Source organism: Mastigoproctus giganteus, chromosome 5 (assembly GCF_048544385.1).
Source record: "Mastigoproctus giganteus isolate SK-2022 chromosome 5, ASM4854438v1, whole genome shotgun sequence".
Taxonomy (NCBI): Eukaryota; Metazoa; Arthropoda; class Arachnida; order Uropygi; family Thelyphonidae; genus Mastigoproctus; species Mastigoproctus giganteus.
In genome coordinates, this window is record NC_143579.1 from 10,491,656 (window position 1) to 10,509,042 (window position 17,387).

The 17,387-nt window shown below is 39.4% G+C and overlaps 1 protein-coding gene across 1 annotated transcript in view; it reads right to left on the reverse strand.

Moving 5' to 3' along the window:
• The window catches only part of LOC150085165 (RUS family member 1), a 173,910-nt gene that overhangs the window by 45,018 nt on the left and 111,505 nt on the right, over positions 1-17,387 (reverse strand). Inside the window, exons 8-9 of the mRNA XM_090373057.1 lie at positions 8,003-8,263; positions 1,098-1,177 (exon numbers count right to left, since the gene is read on the reverse strand). Of these exons, the coding sequence (XP_090229183.1) occupies positions 1,098-1,177; positions 8,003-8,263 (341 nt within the window). The remainder of the gene's footprint in view (positions 1-1,097; positions 1,178-8,002; positions 8,264-17,387) is intronic.

The window sequence follows — 17,387 nt, forward strand, 5'->3', positions numbered from 1 at the left end:
GGAACTTATGCCCATGTAGTCACAAGTAGCCATAACATAAAATTCCTCACTGAGCAAAAGAATAGAATACCTTCTTGGTTTAGACTCTCCACAACTTTGCAACGGAAATGCCACTATTAGTACGATTAGTGGTAAATGATGTAAGAATGCAAGCTTATACAGAAACAGCAAAAAAAAAAAAAAAAAAAAAAACCACCAATACTTTCTATTTCTCCTGTCCATCCCTTCTAACAGTTTGCCTATTTCTTCCTTGAATTCATTCTAACTACCCACCTCTACAACAACAGATGGAACTTTGTTCCAACAATCAACCACTCCCTGGCTGCACATCTATAACCAAACTTCTGCACATCTACAACCCTACAACCATTGTTCCTCATTTTGAATTTATAGTCCTTCATGTGTGTAGTATGAGCAAGAGGAAAGATCCCATCAGCATTGAGCTTACTCAATATATTCAGAGCCTTAAACACCTCTATCAGATCTCTGAAAACTGCAGTGCCTAGTTTCCAGGCACTGTATTTTGCAGAATGGAAGCTATTCCTTGTAAGAGTATGTTTTTGTTCCCCTAATCTTGTTGCTCTTCTGTACACCAGATCCACATCCTTCTGCCAATGGAACTTCCAGACCTGTATGATTACGGAGATGCCCAACTATTGCCTTATACAATGGGATAGTCACCTCCTTATCTCTACGGGCAAAATGTATCATATAGTATAACTGGGAATATTATTTATATCTTTATGAAATGATATTTTCTTATTTTGACTTGATTTCCTGACAGAGTGGCTCTCTGTCAAAAGCTAAATCAGAGTTTAAAAATATAAAATAACTGAATAAATTATTAAAAAAGATCCTTGTAATTAACTTTTTTTGATGCAATAATATCTTCTACATCAATAATATCCTCAAGAATTTCTTCAATATCAGGTTGAAAAAAAAACTTTCTATAATATTTTCACAATACTACAAGAAGCTTTCTTCCTTCAAATTTTTCATAACATTTATGAAAATTATATAAAAATTAGCAGGTATATAAGTAATAATGGAGTTCACAAAATAATGTTGCAATTAATTAAATAGAAAATGAAATCTACCTTTATTAGACTCATAAGTAATAGTCAAAATATACTTTGTTTCTCTATAAATGTTCTTCAGCATCATCAGATCTGTACAACTGCAAGTCAAAAGAAAACATAACAAATAAAAAATTATGTAAAGAAAGAGCAAAAACTGGAATAACATAACTATGAAATACCCTTTCAGATTTTCTACAGTAAACATGCACATCTATGCAAGATTACAAGAAATTACATTTTATTAATTATAGAAATAATTTTTTACAGTATCAATAAAAAACAAACAGCTTTCACATAAATAAAATTATTTTATGGTTAACCAATCATAGTCCAATTCCAATGGCCCTCGACACTCCTTCATAGGCAATTTTTGTGAGCTTTAGAGCCAGTAGCTGGAGAGCTTCCTCTGCCGGCTTTGTGTTTAATTCTTGCCATTTGTATTCTCAAAGTTCTTTAAGGATAATGTTTGGTTTGATATATTTTACAGAAAAGGTCATTCTGTGCATGGCGTTAAAATTTCTGCCATCCCTCTCATTGGCTCCAGCAACATTGAGTGTGGTCTCAACAGCTATGGGACTGTAGTCTGACTTAAAGCAAAACAAATTGTCTGCTAATCTAATCTTAAGTGTATTGTAACAGACAACATCCAACTGTTGATTCCATCTAGTTGCTGGAGTAACCAGCTGTTTCAGATTAACTTATGAAAGAAGAGTCAAAATTTATTTTTGCATCAGCATGTTTTGGAATTGACATGTTGAAGTCTCCTAACAGGATCGTATCTACAAGTGGACTGAGATTAATGGTAAGCCATGCAAAGAGCTCATTTCTCAACTTCCTGGTGAGCTCAGGAGGCAGATATACACTGAGTGATCACTGAATTATGACCACTTACCTAATACTTCGTAGGTCCTCCTTTTGTACAAGAGCTATCTGACATTGATTCAACAAGAAGTCGGAAGCATTCGGGAGGTATGGCAAACCAAGCTCTGTGTAATGCAGTCAGCAATGCAGGTATGGAGGTGATTGGTGTATCCAGACGCCTGATATGCCTTTCCATAGTGTCCCACAAGTGCTCTATGGGATTGATATCGGGGGAGTTCGGAGGCCAATCAATATGCTGAAAGTCAGAACTGTGTTCCTCAAACCATTCCTGCACAACAAGTGCCCGATGGCTCGGAGTAGATTTGTAGAAAATTCGGCACATTGTCATCTTGGAAGACAGAATCACAATTCAGGAAAAAGTGTAACATAGCAAGGTGTACACAGTCAGCAAGCAGTTGATGAAAGCGGAGACCACTAAGATGTTGTTCCACATGCATCAGGATCCAAGTTCTTGCCAGTGAAACATGCCCCACACCATACAACTGCCTCCACTTTTAATACCATGCATGATGGATCAAGAGCTTCATGTTGTTGATGCCAAATCCGTACACGACCATCCACAGTGTGGAGTAAATAACATGACTCATTCAACCAGCACATCTTCTTCCAGTCTAATGTCCAACTTGCATGCTCTTTGCACCAGGTGAGTCTTTTATGACGATGAACCTTGGTTAGGAAAGGATGCCATAGGGGTCGTCTGCTGGTATAGCCCATACGTGTGACACATGGTCATGACAGATATTGTTAAGGGTTGACCCATGTTGTATTGGGTAGTCAACTCTTTAACAGTGCTCCGCCTGTTTGCCTGTACAAGTCGTTGGACCCGGCACTCACTCACCTCTAACATCAAACTTTCGCTGACCTTTGCATTTTTGCCGTCGGGTCGTTGTTTGACCATTTTGATGCCAGTCCTGGTACACTTTAACTATGGCAGCTCTTGAACACCCCACCAGTTCAGCCATTTGGGAAACCGAGGCACCAGCTTGTCAAACACCCACAATCTGTCCTTTATCAAAGTCCGATAAATCCTTCCTTTTATCCATCACGGTCGGAATTTTACTGCCTACTGAACCACTGACACCTTATCTATGCTACATAGGTTGACTAACTCCGCACTCCCAGACCTCACGTGGTCAATAGGTCGCATTCAGTTTTCATAGGGGTGGCCATAATTCAGTGATCACTCAGTATATAAGACAGATTTGCAATTTTATTTTCCCATTGAAATATGCACCACAGGCGGCTTCAAAAGTATCTGAACACCTCTCCTGGTGTTCCTTTGTAGACTGATATTCATCTTTATATAGGATCATAGTTCCTCCAACCTGTTTTTCAGTTCTTCCAGTGCCAAAAGGTTTATATACAAGCGGATTAGCAAGAATGTTTAGTTGTCTGTTATTGTGTAACGACGTTTCAACAAGGCAAATGTAATCAAAGTCAGTCAACATCGTGCAGGTTTTTAGTGTGCGAAGCTTGTTGGATATGCTTTGAACATTCTGGAAAAAACACTGCACACTGCCAATTTAAGGGCGCAAAAGGTGATATAGTTGTACACGTTGGCACTAATAATATTAAGAGTAGGAGACTGGCAGAATTACTTAACAAGTACAGGTCACTGTTGAACAAAAGCCGAGAATTAGGGTTGAATTTGAAAGTGTCTGCAATTCTGCCCAGACACGATAGGAGGAAGTATATGATGAGAGCCTTGTCGATCAATTCGGCCCTGGAAAGATTGTGCAAGGCTCAAGGGGTAGAATTTTTTTCAGCCTGGACTGTACTTGTTAACAGGAGAGATTGCTTCTACAGGGATGGGATACACTTAAATAGAAAGGGTGCAAGAATATTTGCTGATGCTATCGAGGCAGTGTTAGGTGGGTCAGAAAACTGCTAGCTTGGGGGGAGACAAAGACCAATAGATTGACAGTAGCCACTGGCAGAGGTGAAAGAGATTCTTGCACTGCTTCTATTAGAATGAGCAGAAGCCTGAAAAACAAGATGCATGGTATTTGTATTTCAGAGACTGCTGGGAGCCATTGCGGTACAAGTAAACACATGGGTTGTGTTAGGGTAGCTAAGAATAGAAACAGGTGCAGGTATACTTGCGTGTACACCAATGCTAGGAGTTTAGTAAATAAATTTGATGAATTTGAGGTATTGCTCAAAACATCAAAGGCAGATATTGTTGGGATATCAGAGACGTGGTGTCACACAGATATAAGGGATGCAGAACTGCAATTTGGGGAGTACAACGTCTACAGAAAGGATAGACAGGATAGGAAGGGGGGAGGGGTTATGCTATTAGTTAAGAAACACACAAAAACCAAGGAAGTGAAGCCAGTCGACATCGCCGGACAGTGCAGTGTTGAGTCAGTTTGGTGTGACATAAGCATTGGGAGATCAAAATTGAGAGTAGGAGTGTGCTATAGGCCTAATGACTCTGATGAGTATAATAAGGAACTGTACAGGGAAATAGTGGGCCAGTAAATCAGGCCGCCTCCGTAGCCAGGTGGGAAGGAGCAGCAGTGCGTAGCACACGCTTCTTGATTAGACCGGGGTTCGAGCCCGTCACCACCAAATACGGAGGATGCGGAAAGGTCAGGGAATGACCACCGCATATCCCGGAGCAATATGGCCTTAGTTGCTAATGCTCCTAAAAACCAAATAACAAACAAACAACAAACAAACCAGTAAATCAGAGAGTCTTATAATGGGAGATTTTAATTTCCCAGATATTGACTGGAATTTGGGGGCTGGTTACTCACACACTAGCAGGGCTTTTGTGGATTTATTGGATGATTGTTTTCTACATCAGCATGTTCGGGAGGCAACTAGAGGGAGTAATACTGTTGATTTGATTATCAGCAGTGATTCTTCATGCATTAAGAATCTGCAGATAAATGAACCACTAGGTGGCAGTGATCACAGTGTGCTGAAGTGGGATTTACTCAAAGAGGTAACTACCATTAGGGGTATAGGGAAGGGTTATTGCTTCCGTAAAGGCGACTACGATGGACTGAGACAGTATTTAAATTCTATGCAGTGGGACCAACTGATGATGTTACCAACAGCAAATTCAAAATGGGAAGCATTCAAAGAACTTATCTTGGAAGCTACTAGGCTTTACATACCAACTAAGAAATATTGTTCAAGGTTTAGGCCAAAATGGAGGTCAGATGAACTAATGAGGCATATGGCAGAGAAGAAAAATGCATGGGATACTTACAAATTAACACATGACACAGAAGCCTATGATAGATACAAGTTGATATGCAACCAAGTTACAAAGGAGGTTAGGCAGGCGAAGGCAGATTACGAGAAATCCTTGGCAAGGGATGCAAAGAAAAACAGCAAAGAGTTCTTTACTTATGTAAACTCTAGAAGGAAGGGGATGAATCAGATTGGTCCACTTGATATTGATGGGTCAACTGTTGATGATCCTACTCAGGTAGCTAACAAACTAAATGAATATTTTGCATCGACATTCACACATGAGGAGTTATTCAGCAAGGGGAATGCCAGAGGTGTATTCAACTCTAGCAGTAAGCTACAGAATCTTGAAATAATTGAGAGTAAAGTGGAGGAGAAACTGTTGAAGATAAACACAAGAAAGGCACCCGGGGTGGATGGGATCTATCCAGTTATATTAAAGGAGGCACCAAAGGAAGTAAGCAAACCCTTAGTCATAATTATGAGAGCTTCCTGGGACTCAGGGGAGGTACCCATAGACTGGAAATGTGCAAATGTGACCCCAATTCACAAAGGAGGATCAAAGGCTGACACAAGTAATTATAGACCTGTGAGCTTAACTTCTGTTCCAGGAAAATTAATGGAGGCACTGGTTAAAGAAGCACTGCAGGATCATTTAGACAAGACTTCAGTTATAGCTCAGACACAGCATGGTTTTGTTAAGGGGAAGTCTTGCCTGACCAACTTGATTGGATACTATGATGCAGTCACAAAAGAACTGGATGCAGGGAATAACTTTGATATTATATACTTGGATCTTAGAAAGGCTTTTGATACTGTTGCACATGGAAGACTGCTACACAAATTGGAGCAGTGTGACATTGGAGGCAAATTGCTGCTATGGATAAAGGGATGGTTGAGGGGGAGAAGACAGAGAGTGGTAATCAATGGACACTGCTCATCGTGGACTAATGTTATTAGTGGAGTCCCTCAGGGCTCAGTGTTGGGTCCATTATTATTTTCTGTATTTATAAATGATATTGATGATGGTATATCAAGCTTAATGTCCAAGTTTGCAGATGATACAAAGGTTGGCAGGGTTGTCAAGGACACTACTGACACTATGCTGCTGCAACAGGATCTGGAAAGGTTGAGCAGATGGGCTGAGAGGTGGCAAATGAAGTTTAACATTGACAAATGTAAAGTACTACACATGGGAAACAGCAACCCCAGAGCAACGTATCAACTCTGTGGTACTACACTGACAGTGGTAGAGAATGAAAGTGACTTGGGGGTGGTTGTGCAGGCAGATATGAAGTTCTCTGAGCAGTGCAGACGGGCTGCAAGAGTAGCTCATGGAGTATTGTCAAATGATATACAGGAATTTTTCCAGCAGGAATAAGAAGATGATTATTCCATTGTATAAGGCAATGGTCAGGCCACACCTAGAGTACTGTATACAGGTCTGGAGGCCTCATTTCAAGAAGGATGTAGAGCTGCTGGAACGAGTACAGAGAAGGGCAACAGGATTAGTGAATGGAACAAAGGGGTGCTCTTACGAAGAAAGGCTTAAGTTTTGCAAATTACAGTGTCTGGAGACTAGGCACCAGCGAGGTGATCTGATAGAGGTGTATAAAGCCTTGAATGGTTTAAGCATGCTCAATGCTGATGGGATTCTTCCTCTAGCTCAGAAAAATCACCTGAGAGGGCATAAATTCAAATTGAGGAAAGACAGATGTAGGATAGACGTGTGGAAATTTGCCTTTAGCCAGCGGGTGGGTTGGTTGGTGGAACAGACTTCCATCCCTTGTGGTGGAGGTTGATAGCCTAAATAAGTTTAAGGCTCAGCTGGACAGGTATTTTGAACGAACAGAGGGGTGAAGTGGAAGTGGGTTCTTTTTTTTTTTTTTTTGGCTGATGCTGCATAAGCTTGCTTTCTTGCATCAAATGCCTCTACTAATGCTAATGCAATCCCCTGCCTCAGAAAGGAGGAAGGATTTGGTTGCTACTGTGATGTTTCAGAAGGGCTATTTGACCTTGATTTTATTATTCATCTATCCCTGTATCGTTTAACCAGCAACCCTGTCAGCCAGTCCTGAAAATTCAATAGCAACGAGAACTGCCCTTTGCGAATGTGACAACAAATGAGGCAAAAGCAGGATGCCTCATTTTTAATTGTTTAACTTCTACTGTTAATCCAAACTCAGTTTTATATGTGTCTTTGATGATGTTACTGGGCTGCACTGCAGGGCCTAATCTGGAGATAAAGATTTCTCGTGTAGGAACAGCTGTAATATTATATTTGGCTAGTCTATTCAAATCTCGGTCAGGTGATCTACGAATATCAGTACCAGGACCCTTGCAATTAGAAAAGAAAGGTGCTGTACCCTGCCAGACGCCATTACCAGTAGTGCGAGTTCCACTCAAAGTGTTGCCACTTGTTTCTGGCAAAGGCGAATGCAAAATACTATCGGAACTGGAGTCTTGTAGCCTGTGGGGTATTTCCACTGTTTTATTTTTCTCTCTTAAGTTTTCGCTGATGATTTGCTCAGCAGTGATTGAAATAAAAGCAGGTTGAGAGGGATATGATGATGGGGCATGAGGAATCTCTGGACATGAGAGGGAGCGAGCATCAAAGGCAGCAGAGCTCTCTTCTACCTCTTAAGAGGTTGAAGATAACATTGTAGCAAAAAAAGCAGACAAGTTTTATACATTTTTCTAAAATATTTTTAAAATTATGATTTAATTTTTGACACAACAAAATAAAAACTTATATACTATAGCAATCAAGAAATGCAAAATTTAAGAAAAAGAAGCTTAAACAGAATGAATATGAACAAACAAAAAAAACTTACTTTTTTTTTAAGATTTCCTCCAGAGATACTCCGAGCCTAACTACTGATGATTCTGACCATATTGGTATTAGAACAGCTTCTCTTTTATTGACTTCACAAATGGGAGAAACAAATAAAGGGTCTGTTTCAAACTCAAAGTAATCACTGATGAGTATCCTGTATCTGGCAAGATTAAATGTCTCCATTGAAATGGATTTTACAGCTGAATAGTTTGCAAATAAATGGATTACGGTAAGGATCAAAAATAGGGACCAGAGTAACCTAGAATTTAAAATAAATTGCTATTTAGTACAAATAAAGCTTGAAAAGTACCACAGCTTTTTAATATGTCTATGTGCTTAATAACTTTCACATAATTTCCTGAAATGAGTAATTTCCCTATTGTCCTAAAGGTAAGGTTTTTAGATAGTTATGTCAATTTATTTATACATACAGGGATACAACAATGCACAAGGAGTAGCGGCATCATAACATTTTTTCTATATAAGTATCACCACACTTTAAGAACACCAGTTAGACCATTCCATGGATATGCAATGTGAGGAAAGTGCAAAATGACAGCAGTCATGCCACCAATGTCTGTACAACATTATTTCCTGAACATATACAGTTGTTTCAGTAACCCAAAGAAATGGTATGGGGAAGCAAGATCTGGACTATTCAGTGCAGAAGCCAAAATCTGCCAGCCATACTGCTTGGACAATACACAACACAGTTTGGCACTACTATGGTGCAAGATCAACATTTTTGCCACAATTCTGGTCTCTTTTGATGAACAGCACCTTCAATATGTCAATGTTAAGCAGTAACAGAAAGGAAACCTTGATTATTGTGTCAATAATCACATTAACCCCAGGGGCTCACATCTGGTGAGCGTGGGCTTGGCACACCCAGGGTCCTGAGCTGGATATCATAATTTCTTTCTCTCTTTCTCTCTCTCTCAGGGTAACTCAGAATTTTTTTTTGGCTGGTGCAGCATAAGCCTCAGGCTTCCTTGCATCATATGGATAATAATAATAAATAATAATCTTCCTGAATCCAAAGATGCCCTCATAATTAACCTCAATGGTGCAATACACTCTGGCCAGCACCTGAATAATTATTGGGTATATGTTTGTTTTTTTTTGGTTTTTAGGAGCATTAGCAACTAAGGCCATATTGCTCCGGGATATGCGGTGGTCATTCCCTGACCTTTCCGCATCCTCCGTATTTGGTAGTGATGGGCTTGAACCCCGGTCTAATCAAGAAGCATGTGCTATGCACTGCTGCTCCTCCCCACCTGGCTACGGAGGTGCCTTATTGGGTATATGCTATCAGCTCCAGGAGCCTTACTTGCCTTGAGGCTTAAAAGGTTTTCTAATAAACTGTCATCTGTAATTTCAAAATCTCTAATTTCATATGGCTCAGCCTCATTTGTACAGCCTCTCTTCAGCACAAGGGTTCTTTTGTCAGTAAAGTCAGATGTGAAGTACCTATTCAATTCATCAGCTGGGTTATCCAAGACTTTCTCACACATAATATGCAAGGGTTCAATCAGATTTGTTTTATTCTTCTTTGTATTCACATACACAAATAATTCCTTGCTGGCATTCTTTATTCTCTTAGCCAGTGCTTTCTCATACTTAGCCTCAGCCTCCCTAACCTTATCTGTGGTACTATTACAGATTATCTTGTAGCTGTTATAGGTTTCAGTACTTTTCATCACTCTGAAGCTATCCCATGCTATCTTTTTCTGCTCTATTCAGTTTCTGTTTCTTGAGTGAGTCAAATTCTTCTCGTGATGTACCATGTTCCAATTTGAGATCGGTACACTCCTTACATCAAGTGCAAAAAAAGAATTGCCATTTGAGCTTAGTTTGTTTACTAGACTGACCTTTAGATTACATGCCACAGGTTATACCAATCGATGAACTCATGACTCACACTGGAAATGCCTGCAGGTGTTTTCGTCTGAGTCATAATGTCCTTGGATTTTTCGCTGTAAATGGGGTTTGTAACATCACAAAGGTAAAAGTTGAACTTAAGGAAGATCACAAAATTAAAATTTACAATATATTAGAATTTGAAATATATACTGAATTTAAATTAACAAAGGATTACAGAAATAAAATTGTACACCAAAGCTTTAATCTCTAGTGAAGTAGTGAAGTTAAAATTAAGCTACTGAAGGTTAGCTTAATTTCACGTTGGACTGTACAACTAGCCTTAGATCTTTTTTATTTTCTACCACCTTGGACAAGACAGTACAGTAGTGATTTCACCACTGATTACTTGTTTGGAGAGCCTGGGTGTCCTGTCAATGACTGGAGGAATTTCTAATGGAAGCAGAAAGTAAGAATTTCCCTTTGGGTTATTCTAAGTTTTTCAGTCTGCAAAAACATGCAAGTTGGCCTGTGAACACACCTGTGCAATAAGGTGACCAACTTTTAATAAAGCTGAGGAAAGACATTTTCAAATGTAAGGAGGCACATTTTACAATGATGTTCTCTTGTTTATATATGATTTTAGCAAATTACTTCTGTTGTCAACTAAATTCTAAAGAAGGTGAAAAGAGCCATTTTCCAAAGAAAAAATATTTGCTTTTTAATAAAATGAAATTTATTTATTCTTTAAAGTTGTCCTTTTCTACAGGATGTATTTTTTATATATTTCCTTCAAAAAATATGATTTTAAAGTAGTACTCTTTGAAGGGCAGGCATTAGTATCAACCAACATGTTTTTGCATGTCCAAATTTTTTTTTTTTTATTCAATTTTTTCTGCACTGTCACATATTTAAGTTTAGTGTATCTGACTACAAAAATATGAAAATGGTTATAATTTTTTAATCACAGAAGTTTGATAGAAATGGGTAAAGTATCTGCTCCAATTTGAATGCTATTTAAAAGACTCACTCGCACTAATATTTCCAGCATTATGTCTATAGGTCATATACCACATTTGAAGCATCTGAGAAATGGAAAAACATTATCTCCACAAAGTTCAGTATATGGAATTCTTTCTGTGATTTGAATGGTTATAATATTAGAACTTCTGGTGAGAGAAAATAATAATTATTAGTGTGATCCGAGATAATTAAGTACATCTGCAATTACACCAGGAGTTATAACAAGTGAGTGGTATGTTAAAGATTATTATATAGGCAGGCTTTATTATAAATAATCTAAAGAGGATATATTATTAGTATTAGTTGAGGTATATGATGCAGGAAAGCAAGCTTATAGAACATCAGCCAAAAAAAAAAAAAAAAAAAAACCCTTCCAATTTCACCCATCTGGTCACTCCAAATGTTTGTCTAGTTCAGCCTTAAATTTATTTAAGCTATCAACTTCCATTACAACAGATGAACATCTCTACCAGCAATCAACTACCCGCTGGCTAAAGGGAAAACTTCTGCACATCTATTCTACAACTGTCTTTGCTCAATTTGAATCTATGCCCACTCAGGTTCTTAATCTGAGCAAGTAGAATTATCCCATCAGCATTGAGCCTGCTCAAACCATTCAAGGCTTTGTACACCTCAATCAGATCACCTTGCAGGTGCCTAGTCTCCAGATGCTGCTACTTGCAGAATTTAAGCCTCTCCTGGTAAGAGAACTCCACTGTTCCTCTCACCAATCTTGTTGTTTCTATAGTCGTTCTAGCAACTCTACATCTTTCCTAAATTAGGCCTCCAGACCTGTACACAGTACTCAAGGTGTGACCTGACCATTGCCTTATACAAAGATATAATCACCTCTTTGTCTCTGCTAGCAAAATTCCTATATATCATTGACAAAACTCAATGACCTGCTCTCACAGCCAGTCTGCACTGCTCAGAGAACTTCATATCTGACTGCACAATTACCCCCAGGTCTTTTTCATTGTCCACCTTCCTGAGTGTAGTACCACACAGTGGATACATTTCTCTTGGGTTACTGCTACACATATGCAGTATTTTGCATTTGTCAATATTAAACTTCAGTTGCCACTTCTCTGCCCATCTACCCAACTTTTCTAGATTCATTTGCAGTAACATACTGCCTTGACTATCATTAACAACCCTGCCAATCTTTGTATCATCTGCAAACTTGGACATTTAGCCTCAGTGAACCTTCATCGAAATCATTAATAAATACACAAAACAACGATGGGCCCAGCAACGAACTCTGGACACCACTAATAACATTAGTCCACATAGAGCAGTGTCCATTTATTACCACTCTCTGCCATCTCCCACTCACCCATCCCTTTTTTCCATTACAGTCATACTTGGAGCCATACAGCTCCAATTTGTACAGCAGTCTTCCATGTGCAACAGAATTACTTACCGGCAGAATTACTTAACAAGTACAGGTCACTGTTGAACAAAAGGCGAGAATTAGGCTTGAATTTGAAAGTGTCTGCAATTCTGCCCAGACACGATAGGAGGAAGTATGTGATGAGAGCCTTGTCAATCAATTCAGCCCTGGAAAGATTGTGCAAGGCTCAAGGGGTAGAATTTTTTTCAGCCTGGACTGTACTTGTTAAAAGGAGAGATTGCTTCTACAGGGATGGGATACACTTAAATAGAAAGGGTGCAAGAATATTTGCTGATGCTATTGAGGCAGTGTTAGGTGGGTCGGAAAACTGCTAGCTTGGGGGGAGACAAAGACCAATAGATTGACAGTAGCCACTGGCAGAGGTGAAACAGATTCTTACACTGCTTCTATTAGAATGAGCAGAAGCCTGAAAAACAAGATGCATGACATTTCAGAGACTGCTGGGAGCCATTTTGGTACAAGTAACCACATGGGTTGTTTTAGGGTAGCTAAGAATAGAAACAGGTGCAGGTATACTTGCGTGTACACCAATTCTAGGAGTTTAGTAAACAAATTTGATGAATTTGAGGTATTGCTCAAAACATCAAAGGCAGATATTGTTGGGATATCAGAGACGTGGTGTCACACAGATATAAGAAATGCAGAACTGGAATTTCGGGAGTACAACGTGTACAGAAAGGATAGACAGGACAGGAAGGGGGAGGGGTTATGCTATTAGTTAAGAAACACATAAAAACCAAGGAAGTGAAGCCAGTCGACATCGCTGGACAGTGCAGTGTTGAGTCAGTTTGGTGTGACATAAGCATTGGGAGATCAAAATTGAGAGTAGGAGTGTGCTATAGTCCTAATTACTCTGATGAGTATAATAAGAAACTGTAAAGTGAAATAAGAGTGGGGGAGTAAATCAGAGAGTCTTATAATGTGGGATTTTAATTTCCCAGATACTGACTGGAATTTGGGGGCTGGTCACTCACACACTAGCAGGGCTTTTGTGGATTTATTGGATGATTGTTTTCTACATCAGCATGTTCGGGAGGCAACTAGAGGGAGTAATACTCTTGATTTGATTATCAGCAGTGATTCTTCATGCATTAAGAATCTGCAGATAAACGAACCACTAGGTGGCAGTGGTCACAGTGTGCTGAAGTGGGATTTATTCAAAGAGGTAACTACCATTAGGGGTAAAGGGAAGGGTTATTGCTTCTGTAAAGGCGACTACGATGGACTGAGACAGTATTTAAATTCTATACAGTGGGCCCAACTGATGATTAAATTCTATACAGTGGGCCCAACTTATAATGGATGTCAGATGAACTAATGAGGCATATGGCAGAGAAGAAAAATGCATGGGATACTTACAAATTAACACATGACACAGAAGCCTATGATAGATACAAGTTGATATGCAACCAAGTTACAAAGGTGGTTAGGCAGGCGAAGGCAGATTACGAGAAATCCTTGGCAAGGGATGCAAAGAAAAACAGCAAAGAGTTCTTTACTTATGTAAACTCTAGAAGGAAGAGGATGAATCAGATTGGTCCACTTGATATTGATGGGTCAACTGTTGATGATCCTGCTCAGGTAGCTAACAAACTAAATGAATATTTTGCATCGACATTCACACATGAGGAGTTAGCCGACCGGGCTAGCCGAGTGGGTAAAGTACCTGCCCGGCAACCCAAAGGTCGCGGGTTCGATTCCCGCCTCGGGCTTGGATCAAAGTACTGCAAAAACCTTGGGAGGTGCAATATGGCCAAAGAAGCCGATGCGTCAACAACTACCAAATCAAAAAAAAAAAAAAAAAAAAAACATGAGTTATTCAGCGAGGGGAATGCCAGAGGTGTATTCAACTCTAGCAGTAAGCTACAGAATCTTGAAATAACTGAGAGTAAAGTTTAGGAGAAATTGTTGAAGATAAACACAAGAAAGGCACCCGGGGTGGATGGGATCTATCCAGTTATATTAAAGGAGTCAGCAAAGGAAGTAAGCAAACCCTTAGCCATAATTATGAGAGCTTCCTTGGACTCAGGGGAGGTACCCATAGACTGGAAATGCGCAAATGTGACCCCAATTCACAAAGGAGGATCAAAGGCTGACACAAGTAATTATAGACCTGAGTTTAACTTCTGTTCTAGGAAAATTAATGGAGGCACTGGTTAAAGAAGCACTGCAGGATCATTTAGACAAGACTTCAGTTATAGCTCGGACACAGCATGGTTTTGTTAAGGGGAAGTCTTGCCTGACCAATATGATTGGATACTATGATGCAGTCACAAAAGAACTGGATGCAGCGAATAGCTTTGATATTATATACTTGGATCTTAGAAAGGCTTTTGATACTGTTGCAGATGGAAGACTACTACGCAAATTGGAGCAGTGTGACATTGGAGGCAAATTGCTGCTATGGATAAAGGGGTGGTTGAGGGGGAGAAGACAGAGAGTGGTAATCAATGGACACTGCTCATCGTGGACTAATGTTATTAGTGGAGTCCCTCAGGGCTCAGTGTTGGGTCCATTATTGTTTTCTGTATTTATAAATGATATTGATGATGGTATATCAAGCTTAATGTCCAAGTTTGCAGACTATAAAAAGGTTGGCAGGGTTGTCAAGGACACTATTGACACTATGCTGCTGCAACAGGATCTGGAAAGGTTGAGCAGATGGGCTGAGAGGTGGCAAATGAAGTTTAACATTGACAAATGTAAAGTACTACACATGGGAAACAGCAACCCCAGAGCAACGTATCAACTCTGTGGTACTACACTGATAGTGGTAGAGAATGAAAGGGACTTGGGGGTGGTCGTGCAGGCAGATATGAAGTTCTCTGAGCAGTGCAGACGGGCTGCAAGAGTAGCTCATGGAGTATTGTCAATGATATACAGGAATTTTTCTAGCAGGGATAAGGAGGTGATTATTCCCTTGTATAAGGCAATGGTCAGGCCACACCTAGAGTACTGTATACAGGTCAGAATAATCACCTGAGAGGGCATAAATTCAAATTGAGGAAGGACAGATGTAGGATAGACGTGCGGAAATTTGCCTTTAGCCAGCGGGTGGTTGGTTGGTGGATCAGTCTTCCATCCCTTGTTGGGGAGGTTGATAGCCTAAATAAGTTTAAGGCTCAGCTGGACAGGTATTTTGAACGAACAGAGGGGTGAAGTGGAAGTGGGTTCTTTTTTTTTGGCTGATGCTGCATAAGCTTGCTTTCTTGCATCAAATGCCTCTACTAATGCTAATGCTAACAGTATCAAAAGCTTTCCTGAAATTGAAGTATACGATATCAAAATTATTTTTTGCATCCAGTTCCTTTGTAACCACATCGTAGTATCCAATCAAATTGGTTAGACAAGACTTCCCCTTACCAAACCGATGCTGTGCCTAAACTATTACTGCAGTCTTGTCGAGGTGATCCTGCATCACTTCTTTAACCAGTGACTCCATTATTTTCCTCAGAACAGAAGTTATACTAACAAGTCTATAATTATTTGTGTCACCCTTTGAACCCCTTTTGTGAATTGGTTATACATTTGCACAACTCCAGTCCATGGGGACCTCCCATGAATCTAAAGATGCTCTCGTAATTATGGTTAAGGGTTAGCTTACTTCCGTTGCTGCCTCCTTCAATATAACTGGATAAATTCCATCTGCCCCAGGTGCTTCTTTAAATTTAACTTCAACAATTTTTCCTCCACTTTGCTCTCCATTATTACAAAATTATTAAGCTCCCTGTTACAGTTTAGTAAACTTCTGTCATCTCCTTCGTTATAGAATTCCTCATGTGTGAATATAAATGCAAAATATTCAATCGGTTTGTCAGCTATCGGAGCAGGATCATCAAGGGGATCAAACTGATTCATCCCCTTCCTTCTACAGTTTACATATGTAAAGAAGTCTTTGTTGCTTTTCTTTGCATCCTTTGCCAAGGATTTATCGTAATCAGCCTTCGCTTGCCTAACCTACTTTGTGATTTGATTACAGACTAGCTTATATCTGTCATAAGCTTCTGTGTCACCTGATAATTTATATGCATATCACACATTTTTCTTCTCTGCCACAAGCCTCTCTGCCATTAGTTCTTCTGACATCCACTTAGGTCTAAATTTTGAACATTATTTCTTAGTTGGTATGAAAAGCCTAGTAGCTTCCAAGATTAATTCTTTGAAGGCTTCCCATTTGGAATTCACTGTTTTACATCATCAGTTGATCCCACTGTATAGAATTTAAAAACTGCCTGAGACTACTGTAGTCACCTTTACGAAAACAAAAACTCTTCCCTTTACCCTTGATGGTACTTACATCATTAAGTAAATCCCACATCAGTATTCTGTGATCAGTGTTACCTAAGTAAATCCCACATAAGTAGTCTGTGATCAGTGTCACCTATATTGGTTTCTTTATCTGCAAATTCCTAATGTATGAATCATCACTGCTGATAATCAGATAAGAGTATTACTCCCTCGGTTGCCTCCCGAACATGCTTCTGTAGAAATCAATCATCCAATAAATCCACAAACACCTTGATAGTATGAGAGTGATTAACCCACAAGTTCCAGTCAATATCTGGAAAGTTAAAATCACCCATTATAACACATTCTCATTTACTGGCCCACTCTTTTCTCTGCACAACTGCTCACTATACTCATCAGATTCATTAGGCCTATATATCACACATCTACTCTCATTTTTCCCTTTCCCAGTGCTTATGTCACACTACAATGACTCAACATTGAATTGTCCACTAATGTCAATTGGATGCAATTCCTTAGATTTTATGTGTTTCTTAACTAACAGCATAACCCCTCCCTTCCTACCATGTCTATATTTTCTGTACAAACTGAACTCCCCAAATTCCAATTCTGCACTGCTTATATCTGTGTGATATCATGTCTCTGATATCCGAACAATATCTGCCTTTGATGCCTTGATCAGCAGTTCAAATTCATTAAATTTATTTACTATACTTGTAGCATTGCTGTACACACAAGTATACATGCACCACTTCTTACTCTTAGTTACCCTAACACAACCTTTGCATGAAATGATAATGTTCCAAGCTTGCTAAGGTTACATAGCCAGTATTTATAG